This window comes from Dama dama, chromosome 4 (assembly GCF_033118175.1).
Source record: "Dama dama isolate Ldn47 chromosome 4, ASM3311817v1, whole genome shotgun sequence".
NCBI classification, from domain to species: Eukaryota; Metazoa; Chordata; class Mammalia; order Artiodactyla; family Cervidae; genus Dama; species Dama dama.
Genome location: NC_083684.1, coordinates 52,902,947 through 52,919,840, shown reverse-complemented (window position 1 = coordinate 52,919,840; position 16,894 = coordinate 52,902,947). Strand labels below are relative to the sequence as shown.

The 16,894-nt window shown below is 51.6% G+C and overlaps 1 protein-coding gene across 3 annotated transcripts in view; it reads right to left on the bottom strand.

Moving 5' to 3' along the window:
- The window catches only part of CATSPERG (cation channel sperm associated auxiliary subunit gamma), a 30,083-nt gene that overhangs the window by 2,412 nt on the left and 10,777 nt on the right, over positions 1-16,894 (bottom strand). For 2 of the 3 annotated variants that reach the window (XM_061139201.1, XM_061139200.1), the window contains 18 exons: positions 13,120-13,291; positions 11,953-12,090; positions 10,906-10,965; positions 10,556-10,675; positions 9,680-9,730; positions 9,446-9,575; positions 8,438-8,549; positions 7,104-7,262; positions 6,900-7,012; positions 5,957-6,170; positions 5,571-5,633; positions 5,280-5,466; positions 5,073-5,191; positions 4,850-4,930; positions 4,703-4,759; positions 591-747; positions 370-433; positions 138-233 (listed from right to left, as the gene is read on the bottom strand). In XM_061139201.1, coding sequence (XP_060995184.1) covers positions 138-233; positions 370-433; positions 591-747; positions 4,703-4,759; positions 4,850-4,930; positions 5,073-5,191; positions 5,280-5,466; positions 5,571-5,633; positions 5,957-6,170; positions 6,900-7,012; positions 7,104-7,262; positions 8,438-8,549; positions 9,446-9,575; positions 9,680-9,730; positions 10,556-10,675; positions 10,906-10,965; positions 11,953-12,090; positions 13,120-13,291 — 2,093 coding nt within the window. The remainder of the gene's footprint in view (positions 1-137; positions 234-369; positions 434-590; positions 748-4,702; positions 4,760-4,849; positions 4,931-5,072; positions 5,192-5,279; positions 5,467-5,570; positions 5,634-5,956; positions 6,171-6,899; positions 7,013-7,103; positions 7,263-8,437; positions 8,550-9,445; positions 9,576-9,679; positions 9,731-10,555; positions 10,676-10,905; positions 10,966-11,952; positions 12,091-13,119; positions 13,292-16,894) is intronic. The other variant, XM_061139203.1, reaches the window with a different exon arrangement.

Here is a 16,894-nt window from a genome sequence, read left to right as displayed (position 1 = left end):
AGAAGCCTGGGAGCCTGCGCCGTGGGCGGGGCCTGGTGGGTAGGGCTTGCAGCCCAAGTTTGGTCTGTGGCTGGGCAGCTAGAGGGGGCCTGCAGGGGAAGAAGGGCCAATTATGGGCCTGGTCCCACAGGGATTACTTGTCCAGGGGGCTGTTGAAGCGGTAGATTTCCTCCTCGCTGTATTCCTTGATGGTGTCAAGGGTGGGCCCGCCGCCCACCACCTTCAGCACGTAGCTGTGGGGAGCAGAGGTTCGAAGGGGCTGTCTGGAGTCCTGCCTCACCTCTACCATCCCCTTTTCTCCGTGCCCCCACCCCCAGTCCCTTGCCCCCAGCCCACTCCCGTCAGCCGCTGGCTTGGCCCCCCCTTTACCTGCCCTGAAAACTGCCAGAATCGCCCGTCACCAAATCTTGGATCAAGAAGAATGGGTAGAAGACTGTGGGGTCGGAGGGGTGGAGACCGGGAGGAGAAATGAGAGAGGGCAAGGAGGAGAGATGAAAGGACCCAAAGGAAGAGCAGAGAATGGGTGGGGGCAGTGAGCGGGCCGGCAGGAAGGGCCGGGGAGGGCAAAGGAGAGGGCGCTGGACACCCACTGTCCCGGAAGAGAAAGCAGGGCATCTCCGGGTCCACTTTGACGCAGTCGAAGTAGTGTTTGTTCTGCACGCGGTTGTATTGCAGCGTGTAGGTGATGTCCAAGGCCAGGCGCTTGCCTGGCGGGCAGCCAATAAGCACTGGCACCATCAGGTTGCTCTGAGGGAGAGGAGAAAAGCCTTGTTCTGGGGGTCCGGCAGGAGGGACACCCCTCCTCCCCCACACACCACCACTACCTGCCAGGCTCACCCTCACTAGAGGGCTAAGCTGGTTATTATTATTACGGTTAAAACAATAGAAACAGCAAGCGCTTGCATAGCTCTCACTGTGCACGGGGCTCGGAGGGATTCTGCACAGAGCTTTACATATTCAGGCTCATTTACTCCTCAGAACAATCTTGCGTAATATAGACCATTAACAGCTCCATTTAACGAGAGGGCAAAAGTGAGGCACAGAGAAGTCAAGTCACTTATTAATTATCCAGAGTCACACGGCTGGGAATGTGGTAGAGTCGGAATTCAAACTGAGTCAGGTGGCTACCAACTGCCTTCAGAATAAGACATACAAAACCACTAACACCCACGCCTATGAAGCAGCCAGCTGCTGTGTGTGTTAGTCATTCAGTCATGTCAGACTCTTTGCGACCGCATGGACTGTAGCCAGCCAGGCTCTTCGGTCCATGGGATTTCCCAGGCAAGAATACTGGAGTGGGTTGCCATTTCCTCCTCCAGGGGATCTTCCCAACTTGGGGATCAAACCTAGGTCTTCTGCATTGCAGGCAGATTCTTTATAGTCTGAGCCACCAGGGAAGTCCCGGCTCCTAATTGGACTTTAATTGGCTGAAGCTGAGGGAATTCCCTGGTGGTCCAGTGGTTAGGACTCAGATTTCACTGCCAAGGATCCGGGTTCAATTCCTGGTTGGGGAACTAAGATCCTACAAGCCTGCATAGCCAAAAAATAAGACAATGAAGAGCTGAGGTGGAGCCTGATTTCCTAAACAGTAGGCTTGGGGGAAGCATGGGATACGTGGGGGAGGTAGGGCCCAGGATGGGAGTTCAGTATCTTGGGAATGAAAGGTTCCTGGCCCATTCTGGGGTTAGGGCCCAAGGACTTCACCCCATTGTCAGAAGGACATGGGCATCTAGAGACTGCAATCTGGGCTTGCTGGCTTCTGTGGAGAGGAGTTTTGGCCACAGAGCATAAGCCAAAGACTTTACACCTATCAGCCACTGAATCACTGGGAAGATTTCTCAGATTCAATCTATCCACAATCCACCTCTGTTCATGGCATTCCATCCCTCAATGTTCAAGCTAAAAAGCCTTGGTTTCATCCTGGAAACCTCTCTTTCTCTCAACCCCACATTCAGAAATCCTGTTGTCTCTAGAGTTCAAGATGGAGCCACTTTCTTCCCCCAATTCTTCTGCCCTACTTGGGCTGGCCCAACCTTCTTTTCCCCATGGTCTCCCTGCTCCTGTGTCTCCCCTCCAGGCTGTCGCACACTTGCAACCAGAGGGACTCTGAAACTTGAGTCACTCTTCTGCTCAGATGCCTCCTATGTGACCTGCCCAACACTTCTGCAACCTCATCTCTCTCCACCATCCTCCTTGTACACCCTGCTCCAGCCACGCTTGCTCCTTGCTATTCCTTTTGTCTAAGACAGGAAACATACTCCCATCTCCAGGCCTCTGTTATCTGTCCCCTCTCACTGGCATGCCTTCTGATAAACAACCGCATGCTCACTTCTTCCTCTCCTTCAAGTCTTTGCTCAAATGTTTCCTCCTCAGCCAGGTCTTCCCTGAGCCATCCTATGGAAAAGGCTTCCCTATCTATGCCTCTTGCCTGCTTCTTTTTCTCCTAGTGCACATCACCTAACATACAGTATCTTGGGGCTTCCCTGGTGGCTCAGTGGTTAAGAATCCACCTGCCAATGCAGGATACATGGGTTCGATCCCCGATCCAGGAAGATCCCACAAGCCTCGGAGCAACTAAGCCCAAGTGCCACAACTATTGAACTTGTGCTCTGGAGCCCAGGAGTCACAACTACTGAGCCCAAGTGCTGCAACTACTGAAGCGCACATGCTTGCAACAAGAGAAGCCACTGCAATGAGAAGCCCATGCACCACAGTGAAGAGTAGCCCCCACTCGCTGCAACTAGAGAAAGCCTGCACATAGCAAGGAACACTCAGTGCAACCAAAGAGAAAAAAAAATTATTTTTGTAAAAAGCTACAATAAAAAAAGAGTAGATGCTTTTTAAAAAATCATTGACTTTTTAAAAACAATCTTTAGGCAGGTATCATGGTCAGATAGATAGATAGATAAGTGGATATATATTGGGATACACACACAGACACACACACATATACACAGTGAAAATTTCACTTCCATTCCTGTCCTCCAACTGTCCTGACTCTTCCCTAATCAACCAGTAAAGAAAGAAAGTGAAGTTACTCAGTCGTGTCCGACTCTCTGCGACCCCATGGACTGTAGCCTGCCAGGCTCCTCTGTCCATGGGATTTTCCAGGCAAGAATACTGGAGTGGGTTGCCATTTCCTTCTTCAGGGGTTCTTCCTGACCCAGGGATCAAACCCGGGTCTCCTGAACTGCAGGCAGACTCTTTACCATCTAAGCCACCAGGGAAGGGCTCATTCAACCAGTAGGGAACCATTATGAATACTTTCTTGCCCTTTTCCCCATAGTTTCTTCATGAAAATAAAAGCAAACATGAATATATGTTATCAAGTAACCTCTTTCATGCTATCATTTCGTATACACTGTTGCAGTATGTGGAGATCTCTGCCCCCTTGCTCTTGTTTTTCTCTTTTCTCTCTCTCTCTCTCTTTTTTTGGCCACACCATGAGGCTTGTGGGATCTTAGTTCCCCAACCAGGGATTGAACCTGGACCACAAGAGTGAAAGCACTGACTCCTAACCACTGGACAACCAGGGAATTCACACCCCCCCCCCCACACACACACACCCACACCCTGTTCTTTTTAAATAGCTGCATAGTTTTCCACTGCATGGATGTACCACCCTTTATTTAACCACTTCCCTAGTAATGAACATTTAGAATGTCTCCAAGTCTTTTGCAGTAACTGTGTGCTGCAGATCAGATTCCTGGAAGGGATCTACTGGGCCCAAATAGATATTAACTGACTTTCTGGGGTTATGATGAAGAGGAAAATAGTGTGCACTACTAAGTTTAGCAGGAAACAGTTATTGGGCTGTGGTCACTCTTCCCTGCCTTCGACCCTGAATATCCCATGTAATCCAAGGAGTTGGGAGCTGTTACAAGTCCCTTTTTAAAATTGCGCTGGGTCATAGCAACTCGGGCTTCCCAGGTGGCACTAGTAAAGAACCCACATGCCAATGCAGGTGACATGAAAGACAAGGGTTTTCTCCCTGGGCTGGCTGGGAAGATCCCCTGGAGGAGGGCATGGCAACCCACTCCAGTATTCTTGCCTGGAGAATATCATGAACAGAGGAGTCTGGCAGTCTACAGTCCATGGGGTCGCAAAGGGTCGGACATGACTGGAGCGACTTAGCATGCACGCATACTAACCCAGGAAAGAGAAGCACCAGGGTCTGTCTCCTGGAGAGTGGGCAGGGAAGTGGGTGAGAACAAGGCCTCCTCTACCACTTGTTAGCTCCTGTCAGACATGTCTGAGAGATGTCTGCATCTCTCAGAGCCTCACTGTCTGCCTCCATAGCAGGTGAAGAACCAAGGACCCAAAGGCTTGAACAAAGAACGTGTGAGCAGGCAAAGGAAGAGCAAGGCATGAAAGGAGAGCCAAGCTTGTTCACGTGCCACCTTTGGACCAGTTGGAAAAACAAGCCCTGTGTCACAGATACTTAACTTCCCCTAGAAGAAAAGCATCAGAAGGAACACACAAATTTGTGTACAATCTATGCAATGCAGTACTTTCTGAAAACATGAATGGATTAAAGGAGGGAGGGGGTGGCTGGGTGAGGTAAATGATAAAAACGAATGAGAAAGAAAAAATTAGGAAGGCATTCTTGGGATTCCCAGCTAGAGCCCTCAGATTCCACCCTGTTGAGACTGACCCACACCCTTCCCTCCCAGCACAGGGCCCAGGACCCCAAGTCCAATACTTGCATACGAAGCCCCTGGTTCGTGTTCTGGAAGCAGTGCCCAGACGAGCCCAACACCTGCGAGTAGGAGCAGAAGATGAGATGGGACCCCATGGCTTAGTCCTTCCCCTCATCCGCGTCCCTGCCCTCCAGGCTTGGACCACACACCTTGACGAGCATGGAGGTCTTCATGAGGTGATGTCCACTAATGCCCTGGTCAAAGCAAGACCTTTTATCACTGAGCATAACCTGGGGGTGGAGGCAGAAATGAAGGGGTCAGTAGGCCAGCGGGACGACACAGGCACCGTTCAAATAACCGCGGGCTTCTAACAGGTCCACTGCACCAGTAGCTCCGCCATCACCTCAATGCCTCTTCTCCACCCGGTCTCACCCAGAAAAGCACCGAGTTGCGATTAACAAGGACCTTCTCCTTCACCACCGCCTCAATGCAGTCGGGGTCCGCCAGCACCACAGCCAGATCCAACGGGTTCAGCACCTGGAAGGAGGGGCCTGCTTGGAGCAGAGGGCGGGGTTAAGGCTGGGGCGTGACCCAGTCGAATCCCCGCCCCTCGGTACCACCCAGGCCCCGCCCACAGACCGTGCTGGATTCCCGGCTTCCGGGCGGTCAGGAAGACTGAGAAGTTGTAGCTGGTACCCTTGTCCAGGAAGATGCGCTCGGGCAGCTCGTTCTCGGCCTTGAGGTCGTAGATTTTTTCGTAGCTGGTCATGTCAACGTGCACACTGCCTGCATTCCGCCAGTTGCTGGCCAGGTAGAAGTAGTAATCCTAGGCGACGGGGTGCGGCGCAAAGTCAGTGCCCGGACAGGGGGACGGTGAGGGGGAGAACCGGGCTCGGCCCCTTCCCCCGACTCGCCACCCTCTTCACGCACCTGGTCCTGCTTCTTGTTCTTCCACCAGCGCCAGGTGGAGTCGTGAACTGGGTCCGCGTATGGCTGCAGGAATCGAGGCACCGAGGGGACGGGTGGGTATGTCAAGGGGTGTGCCCAGGCAGGCAGTGTCCCCAGCCTCAGTCCCAGCCCCTGACCCAAACTGAAAGATACACACCCAAGCCCGGCTTTCGGCCTGACCGCCCACCCCTGCCCCCAGCCCAAAGCCATCTCTTCTGAGCCGAGCTCGATCCCCTCCTCGGCCCACCTTCAGCCTCGCAAGCACCGAGGCGGCTCTGCTCTGCTCCGCCCTCCGCCGCGGTTCTCCCTCCCGCGTAGAAGCCCCTGTGATACCGCCTCAGGCAGGACCCGGCCCGGACGGCGCCCACCTTGTCGTACTTCGAGTGCAGCTTGAGCAGGTAGTAGACGAGGCCCTGATAGACAGCCAGCGAGTTCTCGCTGTGGAAGCCCCAGGGCTCCCAGACGCGCGGCGGCTGGGCGCGGTAGCGCTCCTGGCGCGTGTAGATCTGCGGGTTGGGCAGCTCCCGCAGACGCATCACCGTGAAGGGGCAGAAGTTGGAGAAGGACAGCGTCAGGTGGCTCCTGAGCGGCGGTAGTGGATGACGGAAGCTGACTTTCCCGGGATCCGCGCACCAGGAACCTCCGCGGGCCTGCTTCCCACCCCTACGCTGCTGGCTACGCAAGGCTGATCCTGACCTACGCCGCAATCCCTGACCTTCCTCCTCAGGTTCAGCCCCTGGACATATTCATCTGCTTGTCCCTCGACCCCTCAGAACAGAGTCCTGGACCTCATCCTATACTCTCCCCGGCCCCTCCACGGTAGTCAACCTTCTAAGGGTTCTTCCACCTCACTCCTCCACCACTCCCAGCTGCCTCCCTGGGCTCCTCTGCAGGTGAGCAGAAGGATGTAAAATCTGACCATGAAGTTCAAGTTCCTCCCTATGACCACCAGGGTTACCTTTTCCGCCTGGTCTCCAGGGCACTTCATTGGCAACGCATTCTATCCATACTACACTTCCCCTCAGTTCTTGATCACCCAGTCTCCTTTCCACTGGGCACAAGTGGTTCCCCCTGTCTGGAACACCGTTCTCCATCTACCACCTCATCAGTTCTCCTCACCCTTCATGCACCTCTTCTTGTGGAAGCCCTCCCTGATGCACCTTGCCCCCAGGCTGCGTTAGACCCCTCCTGCTTTGAGCCCAAAGGTTGTCACTGGGGATGGCTTGGTCTCCCCTCCCCCCCACCCCAGAATGGGAGCTTCAGATGGCAGTGCCTAAGGCTGTCTGTCTCTATGGTTCAGTATCTTCTCACCCTTGCCGCTCCAAGACATAGCCGTCACTGATCTGCTGGTACATCAGTAGCTGCTCCACGGGCATGAGCCTCTTGACAAGCCTGCCCTGCTGGTTGTCTATCAGGTACACCAGCTGCAGTGGGAAGGCATGGGCCACATGAGCTGGTGTCAGCCACCCTGCAGCTCCCCTATGTCTTCCCAGTGCCATCCCCCCACCTTGGTACCTGGTACAGTTTTTTGTCTTCGTAGAAGAGGGTGACCATGGTCTCATTGGGGGCGTAGAGAGAGGACTGCTGAAGAACCTGGAGGTTGATGTACACCTCCCAGGCCTTGGACGGGAATAGCTGGTACACCTGGTAGCTGCCCTCCAGGAGGTACCAGATCTGGGGGTATGACAGCCGGGTGTGTGTGTGTGAGGCCCATGGGCACTGTGACCCCCACCCCTCCCTCTGAGGGGTAAAGACCCCCCATTCCCTGAGGGGTGAGTCTTGGGTGCTCACCTCCAGCTGGGACCAGGTGAGCCATGTTTCTACTTCTCAGACCCAACCACCTCTGCTTCCAGCCCTCACTCCACATGATAAATTTCTTCAATATTTCAGTCTGCTTGAGCTTTTATTACTTGCAATGTAACCATTCCTAATATACACACTGCCTGAAGGCTGGGGATCTGAGGGCTAAGCCCTTTTTTTCCCTTCTCACTCTTTTTAAGATTCTTTTGTAATGTGGACCATTTGTTATTGAGTTTGTTACAATACTGCTTCTGTTTTCTGTTTTGGTTTTTTGGCCCTGAGACATGTGGGATCTCAGCTCCCCGACCAGGGATCGAACCCACACCTGCTGCAATGAAAGGTGAAGTCCTAACCACTGGATCGCCAGGGAAGTCTCCCTTCCCGCTCTTTGCACCCTTCAGGGTCTCGGCATCCCCTTGGCCTCAGTTTCCCACCTCTGTACTGATGCCCACCCTCCCACCCCCTAACACATTTGGCTGTAGACCAAACCTCCTCCTCAGCTTCAGCTTGGAAGATTCTCTCCAGCCTCCAGCACAGCCCCCCTCCATGTGGCCTTCTCTACGAAGCCCTCCCTGACGCATATACCCCCAGACAGGGTCTGAACTTCCATATGTGCTGTTTTCCCCACTGCAGCCTTGGCTGCCCTGAACTGTCACTGTCTGGGAATGAATCCATCCTCCCAACTGGACTGGGACCCTGTGAGGGCAGGGCCCACAGCTGACTCATTGGCCACTGTGTCTCTAGCACTGGATCGGGTGTGCTGAGCTGCATGGCGGAATGAAAGAGGGCCCCCTATGGACATCCCTTCATGACTCTGAGCACAGGCCCTTTACCCTGCTGAGTAACTTTGGAAAAGACACATCCTTTTTGAGTTTGAGGGTTCTCAGCTATAAATGGAGCTTCTGCTGCCCTTCCATTCCCCAGGGTCCCTGAGAATGTTCCCTCTCCTGGGCCCTTTTACCCTGACGGGGGTGGGGGGGGGGGGAGGGAGACCCCTGGGCTTCGGGGCTGGGCAGAAAGGAAGTGGGGAGAGGGGCAGGGCAGTCCACCTCCTCGTTCTCGGTGACAATGGCCATGTCCCCTTGGAACGAGTTCACCAGGTACTTGATGGACAGCTCCTTGGGGAAGTCCGCCAGGTAAATGAAGTTTTCACTGTTAAAACTGAATGGGCAAAAAAAAAAAAAAAACTGAATGGGCAGAGGTGGGAGGTCAGCACACCCAGGTGAGGCCCAGAGAATATCTGCTTCCCTGACTAGTCCTGACATGCCACTGCGGGAACCATCTACTCCCTTCTCCACCAGCCTGGTGAGAACACACAAAGGAAGCCTGGGACTCTAGTTTCTGCCCCCCCCTCCAAACCCTCTGGCTGACCTGCCCATCTGTAAACAGGAGCTTTCGACCAAACTGGCAGTTTGCCAACACCCCACAGAGTTGGCTCTGGGTCCTTCAGCTTCCTGAAGGGTGAAAAGCATCCTACCCTCTCCCCGGGCCATGTCCCTCTATTGCTCACACAGGTTGGGTCCTCATAGCAGGTTTCATTTAAGAAAGGATTCCCACCACTGGGACTTCCCTGGTGGTCCAGTGGTTAAGAATCCGCCTGCCAATACAGAGGCTGTGAGTTCAGTTCCATATGCTGCAGAGCAACTAAGCCCGTGCACCACAGCTAATGAGGCCAGTGCCTCAGCTATTGAAACCCTCATGCCTAAAGCCTGAGCTCTGCAACAAGAGAAGCCACTGCAATGAGAAGCCCGTGCACCATGACGAAGAATAGCCCCTGCTCTCTGCAAATAGAGAAAAGTCCGTGCACAGCAACCGAGACCCAGTGGAGCCAAAAACAAATAAGGATAAACCATTGTTGTTGTTCTTGTTTTTTTAAAAAAAAGGACTCCCAGCTTTAAAATATCAGCTTCCCCTATTCTATCTCTGCCCACCCCAGCCCATGTTTTCCCCCATGATGGTTCTGATCACTTCTGGCCTTGGGCATACACACCCTGAAAACTTGGTGACTTCAGAAAGGAGCCCCACCCTACGTGGGGCTGGGGAGGCCGGCTCCATACCTCTGGAGAAGGAAGTTGCCCCAGATGAGCAGCAGGTTGTTATACGGGTTGTAGGACATGCCCTTGGGGACCATCGGAAATTTGGTATAGGACTCTGTCCCTAGAATCATCAGGAACTCCAGGCCTCGAGCTGGCAGGGGCACAGGCAAAGTGGACAGAGCAGTGAGGTGGGGTTGCTTGGGCCTCTCCTGGCACCCACCCACTTTTTCAGCCCCCTCTGCCTTCCCCTCCTACCGTCAGGGATGAATTCTGGGATGGTGTAGAGGACAACCAGGTGATCATTGACTACAGGTGGGGAAGACACAGCAAAATCTCCTGAGACCCTGAGCTTTCAAGACCTGCAACTGAGCAGGTCCCCAGCTCCCCAACGCCTCCAACCCCATCCCAACAGCTTCCCATTTGGGCCCACTGTTGTTGCTATTGTTTAGTTGCTAAGGCGTGTCCAACTCTGCGACCCCATGGGCTGTAGCCCGCCAGGCTCCTTAGTCCTTATAATTTCTCCATGTGAATTATAAAAAGGCTCTTCCTCTAAGAGGATACAGTCCTGTGAGGGCAGAGGACTTGATTCCTTGGCTGGGGAGCTCCAGACACAGCCTAAACAACTGTACATGCACACCTGCTAAGTTGCTTTGGGAGTATCCAAACCTATGGACTGTAGCCCTAGGGGCTTCTCTGTCTGGGCTGCCATGCCCTCCTCCAGGGGATCTTTCCAAACCCATGTCTCTTACTGTCTCCTGCATTGGCAGGCAGGTTCTTTACCACCAGTACCACCTGGGAAGCCCTAAACAACTGTACACGGCAGCCCTATTCTCACTCCATCAGCTCACATCAAATCTTATTGTGAGCCACAAGGCCCTCCCAGGTCTCGCATTGCTCATGCTTCCAATCTCCCTCCTTCCCCTTCCCCCTCGGCTCCAGTCTCATCGACTTCCTCTCAGTTTTCCCAGGCCACTCGGCCTGTTCTCCACCACTGCCCCGACCTAGCAGTGGCAGGAGCCACATTTCCTTTCTGCTATCTGTTGAGCACAGATGCCACAAGATGGAGCAGCAGTTCATAACCCCATCTCCTGCCCCTTCCCGCTTAGCAGCCCCCAGTGGTGCCCCAATTACCCAGGTCATAGCTGACCACCTGGAAATACTTCTGGGAGGTAGGGCCTACAATCTCCACCAGCATCAGTAGATTGTAGTCACCAGCAATGAATACGGCCCAGGTGATGGAGCAGTTGACAGCTGGGGAGGGGAGGCAGAAGTCCAGAAAAGACCCCCAGCCCCGTCCCCCTCCATGGTCTCTGTGACTGCCAGGCTGATCCTGGTGACTCTCCACCCATCCCCAGAAACTGCCCATCTTTTCCCGTGGCCTCTCCCACCCTTCCCTGCTCTCCCACATCCCCAGTTGCCCCCCAACCCTCCCAAGCCCACCCTATTCCCCACCCCCGCAGACCCATGTGGGAGTGGGATACCTAGAATTGCACTGCACACGGACCGATTCCTGGGCAGCAACTTGAAGGACACGAGGCCATCTGAGGAGCAGAGCAGGTCAATGCTCAGGCCCTTCCCAGCCCATCTGGCACCCCACCACATCAGCTCTTCAGTTATCCAGGGTTGAATACCTGTGCCTCCTTCTTAGCCCTGGGGCAGCTCTCCCCCAACTGGCCTTTCTGTCCATTCACAACTGGCCTATCAGAATATGTCTGCTTGCTGGTCACAGTACTTGGCTCGGGTCTGAGCACATGACCCAGAAATGGGCCAGTCAGAGTGAACCCTGGGATTTGTGCTAAGGCCAATGGGGAAAGAGTGCTGTCAGGGGTGACTCAAACCAGTGGGAGATGTGAGCCCCAAGTTCCTGGATGCCATCTCTAACCCCTGTGAAGGGAGTATCTATCTGAAAATGAGGCCAAATTATAGGGCTAATAATGATAAACCCTTGAATAGGACTCACCATGTCCCTAGTGCTCTAAGACCTTCACATATGTCAACTTATTTAACCTTGATATCAACATGATGATGTGGGTATTAGTATTCTCAGCCCCATTTTGCAAATGAGGATAAGTGCCCGAAAAGAGAGGTTGAGTTACCTGTCCAAAGCCACAGGTGACTTGAGTTGGGTGTGTTAGAGCAGTCTCTCTCATGAACCCATACTATAATCCCTAGGCTATACTCCCTTGCCAAGGGATAGTCCTGACGATTCACCCTGCAAGCCCTGGATCCAGCTATGCCTGATGCTGCATCTGGGTCTTTTCATCTATATAAGTCTACACATTTTCTACGCTTAAATGATTTTTGAATTGGGCTTCTGCCCTTTGAAACCAAACACATTGTGAAAGATACCTAACCACTCCCCCCTCCCACCAAGCCCTGCCACTACAAAGGCATAAACCCATCTTGACTCATAGCCTGGGACCCCTCTTGAAGGAATATGGTGAGGGGTGAGGGCCTGGGGTCAGAACTCTTAGGGAGTGAGAGGGCCCTGAGGGGTCTCTTGGGCTGCTGGAGACTCCCGACCTTACCTGTGATGGTCCCAAAGTGGACGTAACCTTCGTTCTTGCCAGTGGTGAGGGCCATCACGTACTCGGAGCCATTGCTATGGAAATGCACGGGGCACAACCTCTTGATGCACTCGTTAGCCAGGACTCGAACCCATCTCTCTGTGGGGGCCAGCACAGACACTTGAGCCTGGGACCTTGAGTCCCCAGATCCAACTGTGCCTGAAACCAACATGCTCCTGAGTTTTCTAGCTGTCTAAGCCAATAAACACCCCTTTCTTTGACTTACGTCTATTCTAACCTGGTTCTTCCCACTGTCAAAGTTCCCTAAGAAAGAAAGTGAGAAAAATAAAGCCTTTGGGAACACTCACTAATGAAATAGGGGTTATAGTGTAAGTTTCTGTGATCCTGTAAGTTCACATCGCTTATTTACATGGGGAGGGGCAGGGGGGTAAGAAGAACTAGGGCTTTGATATCATTTAAAAGATGAGGCCAAATCCAAAGTCTCTCTTAGGATTTCCCTGGTGGTCCAGTGGCTAAGGCTCTGCAGTCCCAAAGCAGAGGGGCTAGGTTCGACCCCCGGTCAGGGAACTAAACCCCACATGCCACAACTAAGAGTTTACATGTCTCAACTAAAGATCCCACGTGCTGAAACTAGGACCTGACGCAGCCAAATAAATAAATTAAAAATTAAGTCTCTCTTTTCCTCCCTGATCAATCTCCTTCATGGCTCTGCCTTTCCAACAGCCCGTCCCTGATTCTCTCTTTGCCTGACTTCCTGCCCCTCCCCAGCGCCCCACACTTCTCGCTTGGTGTGCATCTCTCTCTGGTACATCTTTGACCCTCTCTGCGCCTTTGCATATGAGTGACCATGCACGTGTCTCTCTTTCTCTCTGCTCCCTCCCTTCACTCTCAGGCCTCTCTCTGCCCTTAGTGGGTTCAAGACTCCTGGGAAGGTCTGGATGAAAGCCTTGCCCCAATATACAGAGGGTAGGAGGAGGTGCCTGCAGGGCGGGAAGTGATGCTTCAGGAGCTTGGGAAGTCCCTCCTACATCCCCCTCTCCCCACCCGTGGTAATTCCATCCCCAGGTGCCTCCAGTGATGGATTCACTGAAGCACCCTCCCTGGGGCTCCAACAGGCAGGTCCCATGGCCTAAGATGCCCAGGACGCCCGGGTATGCGACCCCTCACCGCTGCCATGATTGCTCTCATAGAGTGTGGTGTAGGCGCCTGTGAAATAGTAGATGAGCTGGTTCTGCCGGATGAAGAGGGTGCTCTCAGTGGCAATGGCATCGTAGATGGTGGCGGTGAAGCTGGCTTGGGGGCAGTAGAAGGAGCCTACCCAGCAACTGTCAATGCTCAACTGCAGGGGAGTGGAGCCATTGGTGAGCAGGTGGCCTTGATCTCCACTCCCGTGTCCCGCCTTGGCGGGAGGCACCTGCTCTGACCACTGCTTGGGATGGACACATGTGGCTGCCCCCAGGGCCCCCTTCCTGCTCACCCTGCAGCAGCATCTTGGTGGCCAAACTTCCCCTAACAAACTTCCCCTGGAAGGAGGCGACCCAGGCCAGAGCCAGTGGGGGCTTGCTGTGCTCCCTGGAGTTGGGCCGTGCTCCATGTACTCATCGGGGCTCAGCATACCCGGTTCCCCAGGCCATAGTCAGGATTGTCCTCATGTGGATCCACAAGATTCCATGCTTGGCCTAAGGCACATTTTAATAATCCTATTCTGTACTTTTTATATTTATTTATTTTTGACTGCGCTGGGTCTTTGTTGCTGCCCATGGGCTTTCTCTAGTTGTGGTGCGAGGGCTTCTCACTGCAGTGGCTTCTCTTGTTGCAGAGCACGGGCTCTAGAGCACGGGCTTCAGTAGTTGCGGCTCATGGGTTTGGTTGCCCCACGACATGTGGGATCTTCCCAGACCAGGGATCAAACCCATGTCCCCTGCACTGGCAGCTGGATTCTTAACCACTAGACCACCAGGGAAGTCCCTATCCTATTCTATTTGAACAACTGGACATCTGAACTCACCGACTAATCACTAACACTGGCAATATCATTAACAGTGGGAAAGCATCCAATGAAGGGCTCTTGCCTAAAAGATTGAGTATAACTTTAACCAAGCTTCTAGAACTTACTACCAGTTTATAGGCAATATAGGGTGTTGCAGACAGAATTTACATGTTGAAGCTCTATCCCCCAACATGAGTCTGTTGGGGCCTTAAAGGAGATAACTAAGGTTATAAGCAAGGTTATAAGTGAGGTTATAAGGGTGGGGCCCTAATCCTATTGGACTGGTGTCCTTATCAGAAGAGGAAAAGACACCAGAGATCTCTCTCTCTCTCCACTCATGCACACGGAGAAAAGGCCACATGATGACAATAGTGAGAAGGCAGCCATCTGCAAGCCACGGAAAGAGGCCTCACTAGAAACCAACCCTGATGACACCTTGATCTTGGACTTCCAGGCTCCAGAACTACAAGAATATAAATTTCTGTGCCTAAGCCACCCAGTCAGAGGTATTTTATTATGGCACCCTGAGACTAATATTCAATACATAAGGTCAGAGGAATAAGCTAATTGATTCTATGAAGAAGAAAACAGCCAGGGCGTCCCTGGTGGCTCAGGGGTAAAGAATCCACCTGCCAATGCAGGAGACGTGGGTTAGATCCCTGGTCCAGGAAGATCCCACATGCTATGGAGCAACTAAGTCCTTGAGCTGCAACTACTAAACCTCATGTGCCTCAAGCCTGTGCTCTGCAATAACAGAAGCCACCGCAATGAGAAGCCCATGCATTGCAGTGAAGAGTAGCTCCTATTCACCACAACTAGAGAAAGCCCACGTGCAGCAATGAAGACCCAGTGCAGCAAAAAAAAAAAAAAAAAGGCAATTAACTGTCAAATTCTATAGGACAAAAGGCCTGGCTTCTCAAATTACCTGGAAAAAAAAAAAAAAGGTGATTGATGGTTGTGGGTCAGGGGAGAGCAGACTTACAGGTGAGAAGAGAATTAAGAGAGTTCACAACCAAATGCAACATGCACATCCTGATTCAAGCAAACCAACTATAAAACACATTTTTAGATAATGGGGGAAATTTAACTATGACCAGGTCAGATGATATTGGATTGGCCCAAAAAAATCATTTGGATTTTTCTGTAACACCTTACAAAAAATCCAAATGATTTTTTTTGGCCAACCCAATATTAGGGGCTTACTGTTAATTTTGCTGGGCATCATAATGGCATTGTGATTTTATTTCTTCAAAGTCCTAATGTGTTAGAGATATTTCCTCAAGTATTCTTAGAATTTACAAGTGAAATGGTATAATGGCTAGAATTTTCTTTCAAACATTCTAGGAAAAAAAAAAAAGTAGGACAAAAAAAAAGCAAAATGTTAATTACTGAAACTGGGTTCATTATACAATTCTCTCTACTTTTGTGTTTGACTGAAATTTTCCACTAGAAAGTGTAATTTTCTACTAACTTTTCCAACAAAAAGTATAAATCAGAGATTTCCCAGTGGTCCAGTGGTTAAGACTCTGAGCTTTCAATGTCCAGGGCATGGGTTCGATTCCTGGTTGGGGAACTAAGATCCCACATGCTGTGCAATGAAGACAAGAAAAAATTATTTTTTACTTTTAAAAAGTATAAATCAAAATAAAACTCTAGGCTCTGCTGCTAAGGGAAATTTCACCAAGTTAAGAAGAACATGAACATTCTCACTTCCCTACCTATTCAGTACATAAGAGATTTCTGCAGACTACAGACTTTGTTGCTATGCCTGGGCAAACTAACCTGCACCCTCTCAATCTGTCATTTTGACTGGATATCACAATGTATTGCCCTGTTAATATTTAAAGTGCTGCCTCTGTTTTCTGGAAGAAACACTTGGAAAATTTCTTCGTTAAACTAGAAGATCATCACACCTCCCATCTTCCTCCACATGCCTGAGAAAAAGAAAAGCTGTGAGTCAGCTCGATTTCTTATTTGGGCAGTGTTTGAGAGTTCTGACTTATTTCCCCCAACAAGCAGCCTGTTGGGGTTCTCTGACCACAATGACTGAGTCAAGGTGGGCGAATGGTGAGCCACACCAAGTGGAAGAATCTTGGGATTTGAGGGTTAGAAGATAATGGGAAAGATAATTCCCACTGGATGTGGGCCTGAGAAGATGCAAACTTTGCAGTCCAGAGATGTTTGAGCATAAAGTCAATCATTTGGACAAGCTCTGGGAGTTGGTGATGGACATGGAAGCCTGGAGTGCTGCAGTTGCAAAGAGTTGGACATGACTGAGTGACAGAACTGAACTGGACTGAATTCAAAGTCAATACAGAGGAACCAGGTCTGAGAACTGGAGAGAGAGAGAGAGACTCAGATTTGGTGACACTGTTTGAAATCCTGGATCAAACTGGACCTGAAGTCCTAAATTTTTTTGGTTACATGAACTAACAAATTCCCTCTTCCACTTTTGGCAGGTGGCAAGTTGGGCTCAACTCCATTTCTCCCGTTTTCTTTGGTAATGGAGTTTTAGCAGGGTATGTGCCAGCCAGGTGGAAATTAGACTTCCCAGCCTCCCTTGCAGTGGATGTTGCCAATTGACTAATTCCTCAGCAATGGAATGTGACTGCAAGTGAAACTTGCGTAAGAGAAAATAGCTTGCCCTTCACTTATGCTCTTTCTCCTTCCAAGCTGGCTGTAGTATGGACATGGGCATGATGCAGCTCAAGTCACACGGGTAAGATCAACACCTGGGGCCTAGAGGATGGTGAAGCAGGAAAGTAAAAGAGATTGGGCTTTCTCACATCTGGACTGTTTGGCAAATGAGCAATAGCATCCATTTAAGCTGTTCTCTCTCAGGGTCTCTTTGTTACAGAATCTTTTTTTTTTTTTGGATGCACCATTCAGCTTCTGGGATGTTCTCTGACCAGGGATTGAACCTGGGCCACAGCTGTGAAAGCCTGGAATCCT